General features: G+C 42.1%; 3 protein-coding genes across 5 annotated transcripts; 2 read left to right on the top strand and 1 right to left on the bottom strand.

Annotated features, from left to right (window-relative positions):
- The first annotated feature begins 1,655 nt into the window (after positions 1-1,655).
- On the top strand, positions 1,656-10,777 carry LOC114155873 (uncharacterized). 3 transcript variants are annotated; one of them, XM_028036000.1, is made up of 4 exons: positions 1,656-1,770; positions 1,887-1,943; positions 3,209-3,748; positions 9,390-9,913. In XM_028036000.1, exons 3-4 carry the CDS (start codon positions 3,216-3,218, stop codon positions 9,529-9,531), a joined length of 675 nt encoding a protein of 224 aa, XP_027891801.1. In that variant the 5' UTR covers positions 1,656-1,770; positions 1,887-1,943; positions 3,209-3,215; the 3' UTR covers positions 9,532-9,913. The 3 variants fall into 3 exon arrangements, with proteins under 3 accessions (XP_027891801.1, XP_027891800.1, XP_027891799.1); XM_028035999.1 differs by lacking the exon at positions 1,656-1,770 and having other exon boundaries at positions 1,831-1,943; XM_028035998.1 differs by lacking the exons at positions 1,656-1,770; positions 1,887-1,943 and adding an exon at positions 2,677-2,780 and having other exon boundaries at positions 9,390-10,777.
- An 868-nt stretch (positions 10,778-11,645) lies between these two features.
- On the bottom strand, positions 11,646-12,895 carry chrac1 (chromatin accessibility complex subunit 1). Its single transcript, XM_028036002.1, has 3 exons — positions 12,646-12,895; positions 12,365-12,491; positions 11,646-12,012 (listed from the first exon to the last, which is right to left on the bottom strand). The coding sequence occupies exons 1-3, from the start codon at positions 12,796-12,798 to the stop codon at positions 11,933-11,935; spliced, it is 360 nt and encodes a 119-aa protein (XP_027891803.1). The 5' UTR covers positions 12,799-12,895; the 3' UTR covers positions 11,646-11,932.
- Positions 12,896-14,118: 1,223 nt separating this feature from the next.
- gatad1 (GATA zinc finger domain containing 1) lies at positions 14,119-16,268 on the top strand. Its single transcript, XM_028036001.1, has 5 exons — positions 14,119-14,557; positions 15,253-15,375; positions 15,463-15,522; positions 15,607-15,790; positions 15,861-16,268. The coding sequence occupies exons 1-5, from the start codon at positions 14,375-14,377 to the stop codon at positions 16,049-16,051; spliced, it is 741 nt and encodes a 246-aa protein (XP_027891802.1). The 5' UTR covers positions 14,119-14,374; the 3' UTR covers positions 16,052-16,268.
- Positions 16,269-16,394: the final 126 nt, after the last annotated feature.

Raw genomic sequence — 16,394 nt, 5'->3', positions numbered from 1 at the left:
TATATGAAACTTCAACACAGAGAGGAGTGACTGATTGCAAAGTTGTAGGAAAATGACTCGTGTTTTAAAGTTTTTTATTCTTTTAATTTGCATTCAGCTCGCTTAACTCTGATAGTAAATATGATGACTTCATGGGTGAATTTCCTACATCACCATTTGTGAGAGGGTAATTTTAACATTCATGTAGAGAATGTTAGAGATAAAAGTGCAAAAAAGCATGTAACTGAGCCAAGTCATAACAAAGTGCTTATTCTGCATCACTGAAGCTCCTTTGCAGTTTTTTTTACCTGTTCATTTGTTTTTGCTGTTAATACCTTTTCTTTTACCCTACAGATGAGTGGTGCTATACAAACAAACATCCCTTGCCTTCAGAAATAAATGAGTAAGTAAATAAAGGCCAATAAGAAAAAAAAAGAGGTGGAGAGATACATAATAACCCCTATAGAGCAAATATTTAGATCTGACGTGATCTAAATCACCTCAGAGTCATACAGCGGACTCAGCAAACGAGTGGGAAAAAGATGCTGTGGTCAGAATAGGCCAAAATGTCACACAGTCAATCTGTGGAGGAAAAGTAGCAAAACACATAGCCCTGAACACACCTTCATAAGGTAAAGTATGACGGTGGCAACATCATGCTGTAAAAGCTCACTGTATGTATTTACAGTAAAATAAGGAGTATACATAGAAGCACACCACACTTTTAAGATTTTTTGTTTTGTTTTGACAACCATAAATCCTTCTCCTTCCACTGAATTATTGTGCATGACTTTGTGCAGGTCTATGACATAAAATCCAAGGAAGAAGAACTGAAGCTTGTGCTTCATGAATCCGTTTGCCAGACCGAGTACGTCTGGTACCCGGTGAACATTTGTGATTGTCAAGAATTGCTTTTTGTCTCGACAGGTTTAGAAATACATTACATTTCTGAAAGCTCAATAGAAAGGGTAAGTTTGGATTGACTTGCAAAAACACTATTAAGGTGGATGTTTAGTTTGTTTGGGCTCGGAGCTATGCTATTCCTCTGCCATGCACAGAGACAGAGAGACAGAAGTGTAATCCCTAGATATCCTTGTCTGATTAAGACCCAGTACAGTTATTTTTTTTCAACTGGCAATGTTTCTTTTTTAGCTACAGGAGAACTACAAAAGGGTGTATGATTCAGTGCATATCAGGTTTGACAGATTAAAGTAGATACGCCATGCCTAAAGTTGCTCCTATTCAACCTAAGATAGTGTTTTCTGCTTCCTGTTATGTTACCCTGAAACGTTTCCAACAATCTTAGTTGTTTTTGCCAAAATGTGTCTCATTCCTCGTTGCTTATGTCAGAGTGTAAATACTGGACAACATCATTCCCTGCTCAAGTAAAACTGCTTTATAAAGTTTGTCAGCTTTTTCTGGAGATTTTTTATTATTACAGTCTTAAAATGTTTGACTTCCTTCTAAAACTGTAGGTGTGAACAGATTCCTTGTCCTCAGAAACTGGGCCAAAACTGTTCCTGTTCAGGACGTATAAAAAGGGCTAATAAATACCAGGAGCATCTCTGCCCCTACCCCCCTCAAGCCCAAAGAAAAACAGTCAGAAAGAGAGAAAAGACAAAGAACAAAATAAAGATTTGCTTTCTATACAAGATCTAATTTATGTAGAAAGAAATAAGAGACGCAAATGAACAATTATCAGTACCAGTATCAGAAAAAGACTTGTCACACGTTTCCTCCAGACCGACTTTTGTAGCTGTAACCAAGAAATCACTCAGCCTCTAATTTGAGGTAAGTTTTTCATCATTTCCTCCACAGCGTTTGGCTCTAGACTGCTGTAATCGAGCCAATGGAAAGCCCTTCAGACTGCACAGTAGAGGCTGAAGTCGACTCACTTTTTCCAACAGCTTCAGGCTCCAAAGGAACGCCGCTGCAAACACACTCACGCTGCTGTTTCCTACAAGGTAAGATCTTTTAAGATCAATACAAATGTTAGCTCTTCTTGTAGTAGTTGAAATATGTTTTTATTTGCTTGAGTTGTCTGAAGTGGACGGGGGTTTTTTTTTCATAAGTTTCTCTACCGTTTTTCTGGCTACCACTAAGCTACTAAAGGAAAACGATTTTGACACAACCAGACAGTAATAAAACATGAGAGCAATTGCTAAAGAGTTTTTGTAGATGTATTACAGGTGTGTCTCAATAAATCGGAATATTATTTTTTTATTCTAGTAAATTGATTAAATAACAAAATGTTTAATAGCTAATGAAACCCAAAACATTTTCTGTTGATGTGCAAGATCAGTTAAAAAATGGGTTTTAGATGTAGAAATGTGAACTGAAATGCATGTGCAGGCACAGTGCAGTTAGAATTTAAATTGCTTTTCTGTTTTTGCTTTTCTGATGCAACTAAATGTTTCAGATGAACAACCAAACTTTAATATCAGTCAAAAATAACCAGAGTAAACAAAAGAATAGCCTTTCAAATGATACAAACCAACCAAAAATGTGAAATCATGAATTACTGATTAGCCACATTTTGGAACAACTGAGTTCCACCTCATTAGCCACATCTGGGGGAGGGGGGGTTCCCTCCTTAAAAAGGACTAAACTGGCTTTGGACTTGATAAATCACAGTGAGCCAACATCAGCAGGTGATATGGCCCCTAAAATCATCACTGACTGTGAAGACGATACACTGGGCTTCAAGCAATAATGATTCTCTGCCTTTCCACTCTTCCTCCAGACTCTGTGACTTTTATTTTCAATGAAATGTGCAGAGGACTTTTAACCACTGAGAAACGGTCATGTCTTTTTTCTTCCTTTCCTATTCAATTTCTTAGTAAATAGTAGTAGTAATAACAAAATTATCATCATTATATCATATTAAAATTTTCGGAGAAACCAAATGTTTCAAAAAATAAAATATATCAGTCTCTATATAATATATCATATTCACGTTTCATATTAAAACACTGAAGTAAATTAGCTTTTTGTTTTTTATTTATAGAGATATTCCTGTATATTAGTTGGTTGTGTATTCATATTCCTGTTGCTAATATGTTTTATTTTGTGGAAACAACTTGCAAATAAATTCTAACTAACCTACCTGTTAAGCAAAGGGAAAAGAAATCTGAATAAAATCCAATCTTTCTTCAAAATCATAAACAATGTCATAAATATTAAAAGATCCCCACAGAAATGAAACAGCTTAATTTGTTTTTTCATCCAGTTTGGAGATGATCTGGTGGACAGCCAGCAGGGCCTGGCTCTACTTCTCCTGCTTCCTCCTGCTGGGTGTCTGCTCCCAACCAGAGGATGGAGGACCAGAAGTGGTACTGGACCAAGTATCAGGAGAACCTGACTTCGGGGATTGGGAAATGGGTTCTGGATCTTCTCTGCTGCATCTCTTCAACAACTTCCCTGCTGACAGTTCCTTTGTTAATGATTCCCCAAAAGAACCAGTCAATTGCACGCAGCGCTTCTGGTTGCCACCTCCCTCTCCAGTCTGCTGGGAAACTGTAGCAGAACCGGAGGAGTTTGCCAGGTCCCGTCTGCTTGTTCTGCAGAACAGGGCCGCGCTGCAGGCGGTGTCTGACCTGAGCGGGGTGGAGGAAGCAGGGGTTTCCTACAACCACCAAGCCAGAGAGGAGGTCCAGGGCGTCCAGTCAGACCACCAGAAGGTGACAGAGATAATGCAAACCATGGAGAATGTGTTTGTCTCACTGGTGGAGAAAAGGAACGAGGGGAAGGAGCAGGGCATTCTTACTAGGTGAGAACCAGAAAATCTTCTGATTATGAGATATATAACTTTTATATATATATATATATATATATATATATATATATATATATATATATATATATATATATATATATATTTTTTTTTTTTTTTTTTTTTTTTTTTTTAAAGTTTGGTGCATGTATTTGAATATATTGTAGATATTCTGTAAGTAAAACAAGATCAAAACTATACTTAGGGCTAGACAACATGGCTGATAGAGCCCTAGTATGTATCACCATACTAGGGCTGTTGTAAACAAATATTTTAGTAATCGAGTAATCTATCGATTATTCTTATGATTAATCGAGTAATCGGATAAAAAGAAAGATAAAGTAAAACATTGGTAAATCTAACATAACAGCAGTATTACTATCGCATATCAACATCAGTCCAATTTTTCACAATTGAGCTTCCCTAACAATAACTTTTCTGTAGTTCAGAAAATTAACTCGTAACAATAATAGCTCACTTTCCAAGTTAGCCTGAAGAAAAGTTATACAAGAATCTGAAATTATATTAAATGTAATAAAGAGGCAGGCTCACAAATACGCTTATAAAAAATGTCTGTACTCCAGCTTTTCATTTATGCATTCATATTCAGTCAGTTTAACTCTCACCTTGCCCAGACGTTTACAGCTTTTGTTTTAGTGTATGTTAGCGAACCGGCCACGAGGCAGCAGCTTCGAGGAGAAAAAAGCTGCCGTACTCCAGGCATCGCGCCAGTCATTTTAAGTATGTTTATTAGTCCCCCGAAAAACCCAATCAATAAAATCCTCCCAGGCCGAACTTGAAAACTGGACGTTATGCTGCTAACACTTAGCTTTCGTCAACAACTCAGGCGGAAGTGAGAGCTCCGCGCAACGCAAGTAATAACCCGGCCGGAACGCGGTGGGCACTAAATAATAAAATATAATTTAACGAAGCTTCAAGGCAAATAAATTTTCCTCGAGGAATTTTAATAATCGAGGTACTCGAATCACTCGAGGAATCTTTTCAGCCCTACACCATACAAGAGTTTCATATCAGTTTTTATCAATAATTATTGTCTTGTTTTTTTTGTTTGTTTTAAATATCTAATATACTGCCAAAGTGGTGCTATGACCTTTTCTGTTTTATCCAGTTTCCACTCCAGCACATTGTTCTTTATTTTTAAAAATTATGAGGCATGGTGGAAATATTTGAAATTGCCACACTTACCCAACAAGTTGTTGCTAGGTAACCAGAGAGTGAGTGAGTTGCTAGGTAACCAAAGAACGAGTGAGTTAGTTGATGCCTCCCACCTTGTGGTTGAGCAACTAAAGCTTTTCCCTTGCCTACATCTCCCAGATTGCAGTGCGGTTCTGGACCAGGAAGTAACAAAATGTTGCATGAACTCCAGGTGCGAAGACACAAATGCATGTTTTGCAGTTGCATTCTAAGATGCTTAAGTTTTATAATAACATTTTTAACTAAACAAGATAATTGAGAATAGGGAAAAATCAAGTAAGGTTATCCACGTTGTCCACAGGCTATAGCAATAACGTGTACCATTCTTCATCATGTCATTCCTCTAGTCCACTCGATTTAACTTAAGTTATTTTATCCATCCATCCATCCATCTTCCTCCGCTTATCCGAGGTCGGGTCGCGGGGGTAGCAGCTTCAGAAGGGAGGCCCAGACTTCCCTCTCCCCGGCCACTTCTTCCAGCTCTTCCGGGGGAATCCCGAGGCGTTCCCAGGCCAGCCGAGAGACATAGTCTCTCCAGCGTGTCCTGGGTCTTCCCTGGGGCCTCCTCCCGGTGGGACGTGCCCGGAACACCTCACCAGGGAGGCGTCCAGGAGGCATCCTGACCAGATGCCCAAGCCACCTCAACTGGCTCCTCTCGATGTGAAGGAGCAGCGGCTCTACTCTGAGTCCCTCCCGGATGACTGAGCTTCTCACCCTATCTCTAAGGGAGAGCCCAGCCACCCTACGGAGAAAACCCATTTCGGCCGCTTGTATCCGCGATCTCGTTCTTTCGGTCATGACCCAAAGCTCATGACCATAGATGAGGGTGGGAACGTAGATCGACCGGTAAATCGAGAGCTTCGCTTTTTGGCTCAGCTCTCTCTTCACCACGACGGACCGGCACAGCGCCCGCTTGACAGCAGACGCTGCGCCAATCCGCCTGTTGATCTCCCGCTCCCTTCTTCCCCCATTCGTGAACAAGATCCCGAGATACTTAAACTCCTCCACTTGGGGCAGGACACCCCCCCTGACCCGGAGAAGGCACTCTACCCTTTTCCGGCTCAAGACCATGGCCTCGGATTTGGAGGCACTGATCCCCATCCCGGCCGCTTCACACTCGGCTGCGAACCGCTCCAGCGAGAGCTGCAGATCACGATCTGATGAAGCCAAAAGGACCACATCGTCTGCGAAAAGCAGAGATGAGATCCTAAGGCCACCAAATCGGATCCCCTCAACACCTTGGCTGCGCCTAGAAATTCTGTCCATAAAAGTGATGAACAGAATCGGTGACAAAGGGCAGCCCTGGCGGAGTCCAACTCTCACCGGAAACGAGCCCGACTTACTGCCGGCAATGCGGACCAGACTCTGACACCGGTCATACAGGGACCTGACAGCCCGTATCAAAGGGCCCGGTACCCCATACTCCCGGAGAACCCCCCACAGGGCTCCCCGAGGGACACGGTCGAACGCCTTCTCCAAGTCCACAAAACACATGTAGACTGGTTGGGCGAACTCCCATGCACCCTCCAGGACCCTGCCGAGGGTGTAGAGCTGGTCCAGTGTTCCACGACCAGGACGAAAACCACACTGCTCTTCCTGAATCCGAGGTTCGACTATCCGACGGACCCTCCTCTCCAGGACCCCTGAATAGACCTTGCCAGGGAGGCTTAAGAGTGTGACCCCTCTATAATTGGAGCACACCCTCCGGTCCCCCTTTTTGAACAGGGGGACCACCACCCCAGTCTGCCAATCCAGGGGAACTGCCCCCGATGTCCATGCGATATTGCAGAGTCACGTCAACCAACACAACCCTACAACATCCAGAGCCTTAAGGAACTCCGGGCGGATCTCATCCACCCCCGGGGCCTTGCCACCGAGGAGCTTTTTAACCACCTCGGCAACCTCGCCCCCAGAGATTGGAGAGCCCAACCCAGAGTCCCCAGGCTCCGCTTCCTCAGTGGAAGGCATGTTGGTGGGATTGAGGAGGTCTTCGAAGTACTCTGCCCACCGACCCACAACGTCCCGAGTAGAGGTCAGCAGCACACCATCCCCACTATAAACAGTGTTTGTGCTGCACCGCTTCCCCCCCCGAGACGCCGGATGGTGGACCAGAATCGCCTCGAAGCCGTGCGGAAGTCTTTCTCCATGGCCTCTCCAAACTCCTCCCACGCCCGAGTTTTTGCCTCAGCAACCGCCCGAGCCGCATGCCGCTTCGCCCGCCGGTACCCATCAGCTGCTTCCGGAGTCCCACAGGCCAAAAAGGCTCGATAGGACTCCTTCTTCAGCCTGACGGCATCCCTCACCGAAGGTGTCCACCAACGGGTTCGAGGGTTGCCGCCGCGACAGGCACCGACAACCTTGCGGCCACAGCTCCGTTCGGCCGCCTCGACAATGGAGGCACGGAACACGGTCCACTCAGACTCCATGTCCCCCACCTCCCCCGGGACGTGTTCGAAGTTTTGCCGGAGATGGGAGTTAAAGCTCCGTCTCACAGGGGATTCCGCCAGACGTTCCCAGCAGACCCTCACAACACGTTTGGGCCTGCCAGGTCTGACCGGCTTTCGCCCCCACCACCGGAGCCAACTCACCACCAGGTAGTGGTCAGTGGACAGCTCCGCACCTCTCTTCACCCGAGTGTCCAAGACATACGGCCGCAGATCCGATGAAACGATGACAAAGTCGATCATCGAACTGCGGCCTAGGGTGTCCTGGTGCCAAGTGCACGTATGGACACCCTTATGCTTGAACATGGTGTTCGTTATGGACAATCCATGGCGAGCACAGAAGTCCAGCAACAGAACACCGCTCGAGTTCAGGTCGGGCGGGCCGTTCCTCCCAACCACGCCCCTCCAGGTCTCACTGTCGTTGCCCACGTGAGCGTTGAAGTCCCCCAGCAGAACAAGGGAGTCCCCAGGAGGAGCACTCTCCAGTACCCCCTCTAAGGACTCCAAAAAGGGTGGGTAATCTGAACTGTCGTTCGGCCCGTAAGCACAAACGACAGTCAGAACCCGTCCCCCCACCCGTAGGCGGAGGGATGCTACCCTCTCGTTCACCGGGGTGAACCCCAACGTACAGGCGCCGAGATGGGGAGCAACAAGTATGCCCACTCCTGCCCGACGTCTCTCTCCCTGGGCAACTCCAGAGTGGAAGTATGTCCAGCCCCTCTCAAGGAGACTGGTTCCAGAACCAGAGCCATGCGTCGAGGTGAGACCGACTATTTCTAGCCAGAACCTCTCGACCCCACGCACTAGCTCCGGCTCCTTCCCCACCGGAGAGGTGACATTCCACGTCCCAAGAGCCAGTTTCTGCAACCGAGGATCGGACCGCCAGGGTCCCCTCCCTTGGCCGCCACCCATCACACAGTGCACCCGACCCCTATGGCCCCTCCCACGGGTGGTGGGCCCATGGGAGGGGGGGCCCATGTTTCCTCTTCGGGCTGAGCCCGGCCGGGCTCCATGGGTAAAAGCCCGGCCACCAGACGCTCGCCATCGTGCCCCCCCTCCAGGCCTGGCTCCAGAGTGGGGCCCCGGTGACCCGCGTCCGGGCGAGGGAACACCAAGTCCAATGTTTTTACTCATCATTGGGGTCTTCAGGCTGCACTTTGTCTGGTCCCTCACCTAGGACCTGTCTGCCTTGGGTGACCCTACCAGGGGCATGAAGCCCCAGACAGCATAGCTCCTAGGATCATTGGGGCACTCAAACCCCTCCACCACGATAAGGTGGCAGCCCATGGAGGAGAGTTTTATTTTATGCAGCTCTGAAGTCCAAGCTAAAGCATTTTAGTTAGGCTTAGGTATGAATTTCGTATTACCAAAACATGCAATATATTGTTTTTTCTGTTTTCAGAATCACTGTATTACAAAGATCCCATTTTCAGCAAATACTGGCTTTATCATTAGTAGCACACATCTGTTCAGTCCAGAGCAATAAGTGTATGCTAAGTCTTTCCACATACAAATTACATTTCCCAGCTTGATTTTTGCTAAATGAGCGACGCTGGGTAATTTGTAATGTGTTTTCATCTGTCTACATTCTCTATGTCCTGCTCGCTGAAATCTAACAATTGAAACAGGTTGAGCTTTCTTCATCCGACCACTGAGACTACAGGATTATTAAGGCAACATTTACCAATTCAAATAACACATTCCAGTAGGCCGCAGACCCAGAAGCTGGTCCACAACCAGATGTTTAGGCTAGACCTTAATTAACAAGGTTTTCAGAAGGTCTGCATCACGTCTTACACGGAAAATTTGAGTCATTAAATTGCATTTTCCAAATGACAAACTGAATAAAATGAAGCTCTGGCTAAAAAGAAGGAGAAAAAAGCAGAGAATGGAGAAAAGAGAAATTCTCTTGAATTTGTATGAACTTAGGAATACAAAAGTCTAATCTTTACATTTTATTTTCTTCCCCCTCCTGACAGCATAAGAGAGCATCTTACCAACACAGGGGAGGCTATGGAAGGAAAAGAGCTCCTGGCAAACAACCTGGAGAGCCGCTTTTCTACTTTAGAGAAGACGCTGCTCAACATACACCTTCGACTCAACAAACTCATTCGACAATGACAACAATCAAAGCCTCCTCAAAGAGCATCTGGTACAAGAGTTTAAATTGTATATGCATAATAAATTCCGATGCCTACAAAGGAAATCTAAATTGTTAGCAAAAGAACAGAAAAAAGTACAAACCCATAACCTGAACACATGTGGCCGTTCCAGTTTACGACTCCGAATGATCCATATAGACATTTTACAGTCGTTTAAAACACCTTGTAAAACTCTAATATACTGAGGTTGGCATCAGAATAAGTGACTTGTCAGACTTGAGAGATTATGGTTTTTGTCTGTTTATATAGACATAAAGGTTACCCAGTACAGCATTGACATGTATTTTAATCTAAACAATAAGTCCATTACTAAATAAAACATAAGCATTCTGATGTGTAAACATTTAAGAAATATTGAATTATTTAAACAAACAGATGTTCAAGGTTCTTGCTGGCAAATAGAGGTACATCTGATACATTTCAAACCTATTGGAAATGTCCAGTATCAGTAATCAGACGTGTGAAGCTGAGATACCCGTCCTTCATATGCAGTTAATCTGTGCATGACTGGAGGTGGCCGGAAAAACGTTAACCACCTTCAACCTGTGCAAAAAATTGAACAAATTTAAGACTCTAAACCTGCAAAACTCTTTGGCACTCCACAGTGCTGTGAAAGTTTTAACACCTCTTGAACATTTTCACATTTTTTCAGATTACAAAACCCAAGCTTCAAAGTATTTTATTTGGATTGCATGAGGCAGACAGACCGACATGAATTGGTGCATAATTTAGATATTTCTTTGCTTTTTTTTTTTACAAAAATTAGAAAAGTGTGTCATGCATTTGTATTTAGCTGCCTTTACTAAATGCAATCTGCAGCAAACTGCAGTCAGTAAAGAGAGTACAGTTTAATCTTAAGATAAAACCCAGTCTTCTGAGATTTGGGGAAAACATTAGACACCAAACAGCATCATGTAAACAGAGCAGCTCACTCAAATGAGAGATTCACAGCTGACATGGGATAACTTTCATCACGCTAATGCTGAAAGGAAACAATAAAAAGTTGTTTAGTTATTCCATACATGGTGCGACAATCACCATGTATGGAATAAGATGTTGCTCTGGTCAGTTGAGACCAAAATTGCCACTTGCCTTATGTATGGGGAGACCCTGAACACATCACCCAACTGCTTCAAGGCTGCATAATATTAGTAAAATATGAGACATGAGCTAACATTGGAACAGCATGCCCAGATTGCATGAACTAATATGCAATCAATACTTTCAAGTATTGAAAGTACTGGTGTCTTTTCTGCTTTAGGTTCATAGCAAAAATAGATCTTAGATAACGAGAACTTTATTTAGTTGGCAGGGGGAGGGGAGAATACATTTATTTTAATGTCAGTTATATAAAAAGTTGCTTTTCTATTTTTGCTTTCTAAAACTTTTTATGATGCATTAAAAATAAGTTTGCCAAAAATTTATCACAGGAGTCTGAGTGCATGGTACTTTAATAATTAGCTTAAACTTACAGCGGTGCAGGTAGTACTAGTGCATCATATCTTGTGAAAACAATAAATTTGACGGAAACTATACCACCGTGGGGTGTCAGCATCATGCCGAGGGCATGCTCTTCTTCAGTGGACACAGAAAAGTTGGTTTGCTTTGACAGGGAGATGGACGGATGGATGCTAATTACAGGGCAATCCCTGAAGAAAACCTGCTGGAGGTTGCTTAAGATGCATTGATGTCCATCCAATCTGACTGAGCCTAAGCTGTTTACAAAGAAGAAAAATGGGCAAATGTTTCAGCATCTACAAAAGGTAAAGCTGATAGTCTTACCTGCACCTGTAAATGCAGTCAGTGTTTGTTTCATAAAGTATTTACATGGGGGGTTGGCAGGATACAAACAAATATCACACTTTACATTACTTTACAAAAACCCTTTAAAAAACTCATGTCATATTTGCCCTTCACAATTATCTACTTCTTTCTGTTGGTCTAGCATAAAATCCCAATAAGCCACCTTGGAGTTTAAAGTTCTAACATAGCAATTTGGGAAGTAGTTCAAGATTTGTAGAAATCTTTGCATAACACTAGGTACTGGGGGTTAAAAAAACTCATTTAACAGCCTTTATCTTTGAAGCAATGTTAAAACATTTTATTTGGTTGTAGTTATTTATCACCTACATCCTCCTGGGACTGCGTGAGTTAAAGTTGATCCGAGGGACATCATTTCATATTTTTGGTGTACTTAGTTTCCCATTCTCAAACCTTTTTTTTTTTTCCTAAAACCTCTACATGAACCAAGTGAGTAAGCTGAAAAGTAATGAAGTCCATGTGCCGCCTCACTTTTCCTCCCATTAACAGCAGAGTACATGTGATAAAATGTCCACATTGGAAAAGACGTTCTCTCCTCATCAGAAATCACTGTCTTCATCTTGCATTTGTTCCAAAGTCTTCAGATAATCTTGAGCAAGGATTTTTTTGGGCAAAATATCTGTTAAGTAAAAGAACAAGAGCGAGAGACAAAAAAGTTACACGACATAAATTCACTGCTTGTCCAGCTTCAACGTTACTTCATATATTTCAGTAATAAGACCAGATACATTACTAATGTACAAACACAGCCATTTAACCCTTTAAATGTAGATTATGTAAATAATCCATATTCTTATTAATGTAATTTTAAATGCCTTGTGATGAACCAATGGTAGAATATTTCACAAAGCCGTAAACGCATTTTATGTCTGCAGTTTTCCTTGAAGTGTCAGTAACATCCTTGAAGCTTATTTACACACTAATTATGAGCAGCTGAAGGTTGACAGTTTCAGGTGAGTCAGGTTTCTCACCTGTGAGGAAGTGGAAAGTGTCGCTCTCCTCTGCGGTTTTAGCCAGGTCGCTGTAGTTCAGGGTGTTGGCTTCCGTCTGGGAGCGGTTGTTAAAGGAGGTCAGAGCCAGATGCTGCACAAACAGCTCCTTTATCATCACCATCAGCAGCAGCATCAACAACAACAACAACGCCCGGGTTAGTCAATTACAAATCTCCAGTTAAAACTGTAAAACAAACATCTTCAAAGCAATAAACCGCTGATATTCCAGCTCTGCTAATAAGCCTGTAACAACAGCTTACAGTAGCCTTGGTGGTGAGGAAGAGAGCGTCCTGGTTGATGCTGGAGACGTCCGGGGAGCTCTTCATGATCAGCCGCACTCTGGAGATCGGTAGTGAGATTGCCTTTTTAGCTTCTGACGCTTGGCTGTCTTTTCCTGAATTAGTTTGAGACATTCTTTAAAATGGAACAGACACACTCTGCTGTTAACTTCCACTACTGTTTTGAATTGTGACGCATTACGTTTCTTCTTCGTCGTCTTCCTTCTTCTTTGGCGGTCTTTACGAAGGATGAGCGCCACCTACTGGAAGGTTCAAATTACAACTGAATGTGACGTGTGACTTTGCCAGGTATCCAAACGTATATCTTTGTGACTGTAAAATCAAAAGTCCTCCTGTTGTTCTTAGCAGAAAAAAAATATTTACTACTACATACTAGTTAAAAATGTTTTTCTCAGACTGAAAAAGTATTATAGACAGCTTTGGTAATCTGTTTCTAGTTTGGGATATTCTTATCATTTTATTTGATTTTTTTACTGTAATGAGGAACTAATATCTAAAAGAATGTGTTTTATTTTTCATCTTTAGATTGGTGCATCTACTAGTTTTCTCTTACTTAACATAAGAAGAAAGAGCCTTACTTGATGTAAGACTCTGTAAAACAATAATGTATACATCACCTAAAATAAATTACGTTGCTTCTCATCGGCCCCAAAACAAACGTCAGTGACCTCCCATAAATACTTTAAATGTAACACAGCCCATAGATATAAAAACTTTACCTTTGTTTATTGACAGTGAGAATAGTATCAAGGTTATTTTTTTAAAGACTTTAGGTTGTTTAAGTTTCAAGGTATTGGGAAATTTAGTTTCTGATAGTGCATAGAATAATCCAATTTTTTGCAGTTACTGATGTTATGAGTTCATGTTTGAGTTCATCCGCGCTTCAACTAGGTTTGTTTAAAAAATATGCCTAAGCAAATAACAATTCAATTCGTGACTGATTTTCAAGTCAACACGTTAAACATGATGGCCCCCTCTCCCAGATTCCAACAAACCTGTGTTGTAAGGCAATTTTGAGCACTTAGAAAAACACTATGCAGATCAAATTTATTACTATTATTATTATTATTATAAAAATGTTGTTAGTAGAAGGGATGTTCTTATCAGGAAGAGGGGGCCAAATCAATTTCTGATTAAGCCCTCAAACAATATTGGACCAGCCCTGTTTTATAGTGAAAGAACTACAATAACTATTTTACCCACAGAAAGTTGTTTGGATTCAGGTTACTGTTTGCTAGATAATAATCTTTTTTATTTATTGTTTCCAATAAATATTTTGTAGAGAAAGAGATAGTTGGGTTTTTCGTGCTTAATGAAAAATACTAAAAAAAAATTTATTTTTTTTTATTTTATTTTTTTGTGTGTGGGGGTATTAAACTAAGACTGATGTGTGGTCTCAGTCCTGTTGGTGGCGCTGTACCCAACCTCATGCTTAACATCAGAGGAAGAAGCGCAGAACAAGAGCAGGACCGCTGCTAAGGATAATAGGGACACACATAAACAGACCGAACTGGTTTGTTCGTTGGTTATTTTAAGATGTTAAACGTCTTTTATTTGAATTAATAAATGTCGCTGTAGTTTGCGGCAGCTACACAGGTGAGCGCTTTGATAGTAAACTGTTGTCGGGCACCAGATCGAGGAGCTCCATCTAATTTTTTTTTGTTCAGCACTGTTGTGTGAGCGGTAAAAAATGCCTCTGGGTTTGAAACCGTGCTGCTCCGCCTGTAAGACGAACTCTTCCTCAATGTGGAAGAAAGGAAACCAGGGCGAAATACTGTGCAATAACTGCACAGGAAAGACCAGCAGCGGCGGTGGAGCTTCTGGACCCTCCGTCTCCACCAGCACTCAGCCCAGCAACGGCGGCGGAAAACAGGTCAGTCACACCCAAGAGATGCTTTGAGCGTGGCTTGAATAATTATGGTGCATTGATATATTTATAGCTTATTTTCTCATGTCTTTTTGAAACCAGAGAGATGACGGTAGATGGATATTATTAGACTTGTGTGGTGCATCAACAGAACCGCTCAATAGCACCCCCTGGCGGCAGTTAAGCATATGAAGAGCAGAGATCGCTTTGGCTTCCGTTTTATTTTCACTGTAATAAGATTATTGATAGAAGTAAACAATATATGCTTTGTTACTCAGCAAAAGTACCTGTGAGACGTATTATTTAGGATAATGGGCTAGAACTTGTAGTCTCATATTTTACGTTATTTATTTATTCTAATATTAAGGGTTTGGGGAAGTTTTATGGGAATAATAGCTTGCAAGCAAATATGTATGGTTACAGAATGCCACTCCCAACGTGAGGGTGGTGTTGTATCAGCTTGTACTACTCGTATATGAAACAAAAAATAAAATACATTTAGCCAAAACAAAAACCACAACAGGTTCCATTATAATACACTATTATAGTCATTCCAGAGTTTTTTTTTTTTTTTTTTATCAATTGGAAGAAAGGATGATTCCCTAATGTTTTATAAATTAAACAATGTAAGGTTAGTACAACTGTTTTGAGAGTAAGATTCCATATTTAAAATTTGTTGGGGCGGGGTTGGGGGTTTCTAGTCCAAGCAGGAAATCCACAGGAGGTCTGCACGGCTGAGAAGCACCAAGTACAAAGCTCCTGCCTCTGAGAAAAAGGTTTCAACAAAAGGCAAAGGAAGGAGACACATTTTCAAACTCAAAAATGTACGCTGCTCTTTTTTTTTTTTTTTTTTACTTTTTTCATTTCACTGCTCTACAAAGTATTTGACACTTGACTATTCTCCTTTACAGCCAATCAAAGCGCCAGAATCAGTGTCAACAATCATTACATCAGAATCTTTATTCTACAAGGTATGGGGTGGTCACTGTTTTTTTTCAGTGTTTATATTTAAAAGTGATCATATAAAAACCCAGAACCTCCGTATGTGTTCACAGGGTGTGTATTACCAGATCGGTGATGTGATCAGGGTCATAGATGAAGACGATGGGAAGCCGTACTACGCTCAGATCAGAGGATTTGTGCAGGACCAGTACTGTGAGAAGAGTGCGGCTCTGACATGGCTAATCCCCACTCAGGCCAGTCCAAGCGACCACTTCGATCCAGGGACGTACATTATTGGTAAGCGATCTGTTAACACATTTTACTCTGATTTGTTTGACTTAGTTTTAAGCTCCGTGCTTTTTATTAGGACCAGAGGAGGATCTACCCAGGAAGATGGACTATTTGGATTTTGTGTGCCACGCTCCCTCTGAATATTTCAAGTCACGCAGCTCTCCGTTCCCCACCATCCCTCTATGTCCCGAAAAAGGCTTCATCTGGACGCACATAGGACCTACATCTACGCTGGCTGCTAAAGAGTCTGCCAGCATCGCCAGTTAATAGGACTTATATGGACTTATGCTGTTTCTTTGAAGCAGTTGAATGTATATATGTGTATTATAGAGAAAACAAACTTATTTCAGTTTAAAGGCAAGTTGCAATCTGATTTTGAGACAAACCATTTGTAACTACATTTTAAGGAACCTGTTTACACAGCTGAAACATTGGATTAATACTTTTGTATATGACAATTAAAAAAAACTTCTTGAAAGTGTCAGTGTTTCTTTTTATTTTTATAGAACAGAAAACAAACTGGTAAGATACTTTTTTTTTTTATCTCTGTACAGATGGGATGAGGCCTGCTATCTGAAGAGCAAAGCTGCTGCTTCTCTGTATTAAAGGG

The sequence above is a fragment of the Xiphophorus couchianus genome, chromosome 13 (genome assembly GCF_001444195.1).
Source record: "Xiphophorus couchianus chromosome 13, X_couchianus-1.0, whole genome shotgun sequence".
Lineage (NCBI taxonomy): Eukaryota > Metazoa > Chordata > Actinopteri > Cyprinodontiformes > Poeciliidae > Xiphophorus > Xiphophorus couchianus.
This window is presented reverse-complemented; position numbering and strand designations above follow the sequence as displayed.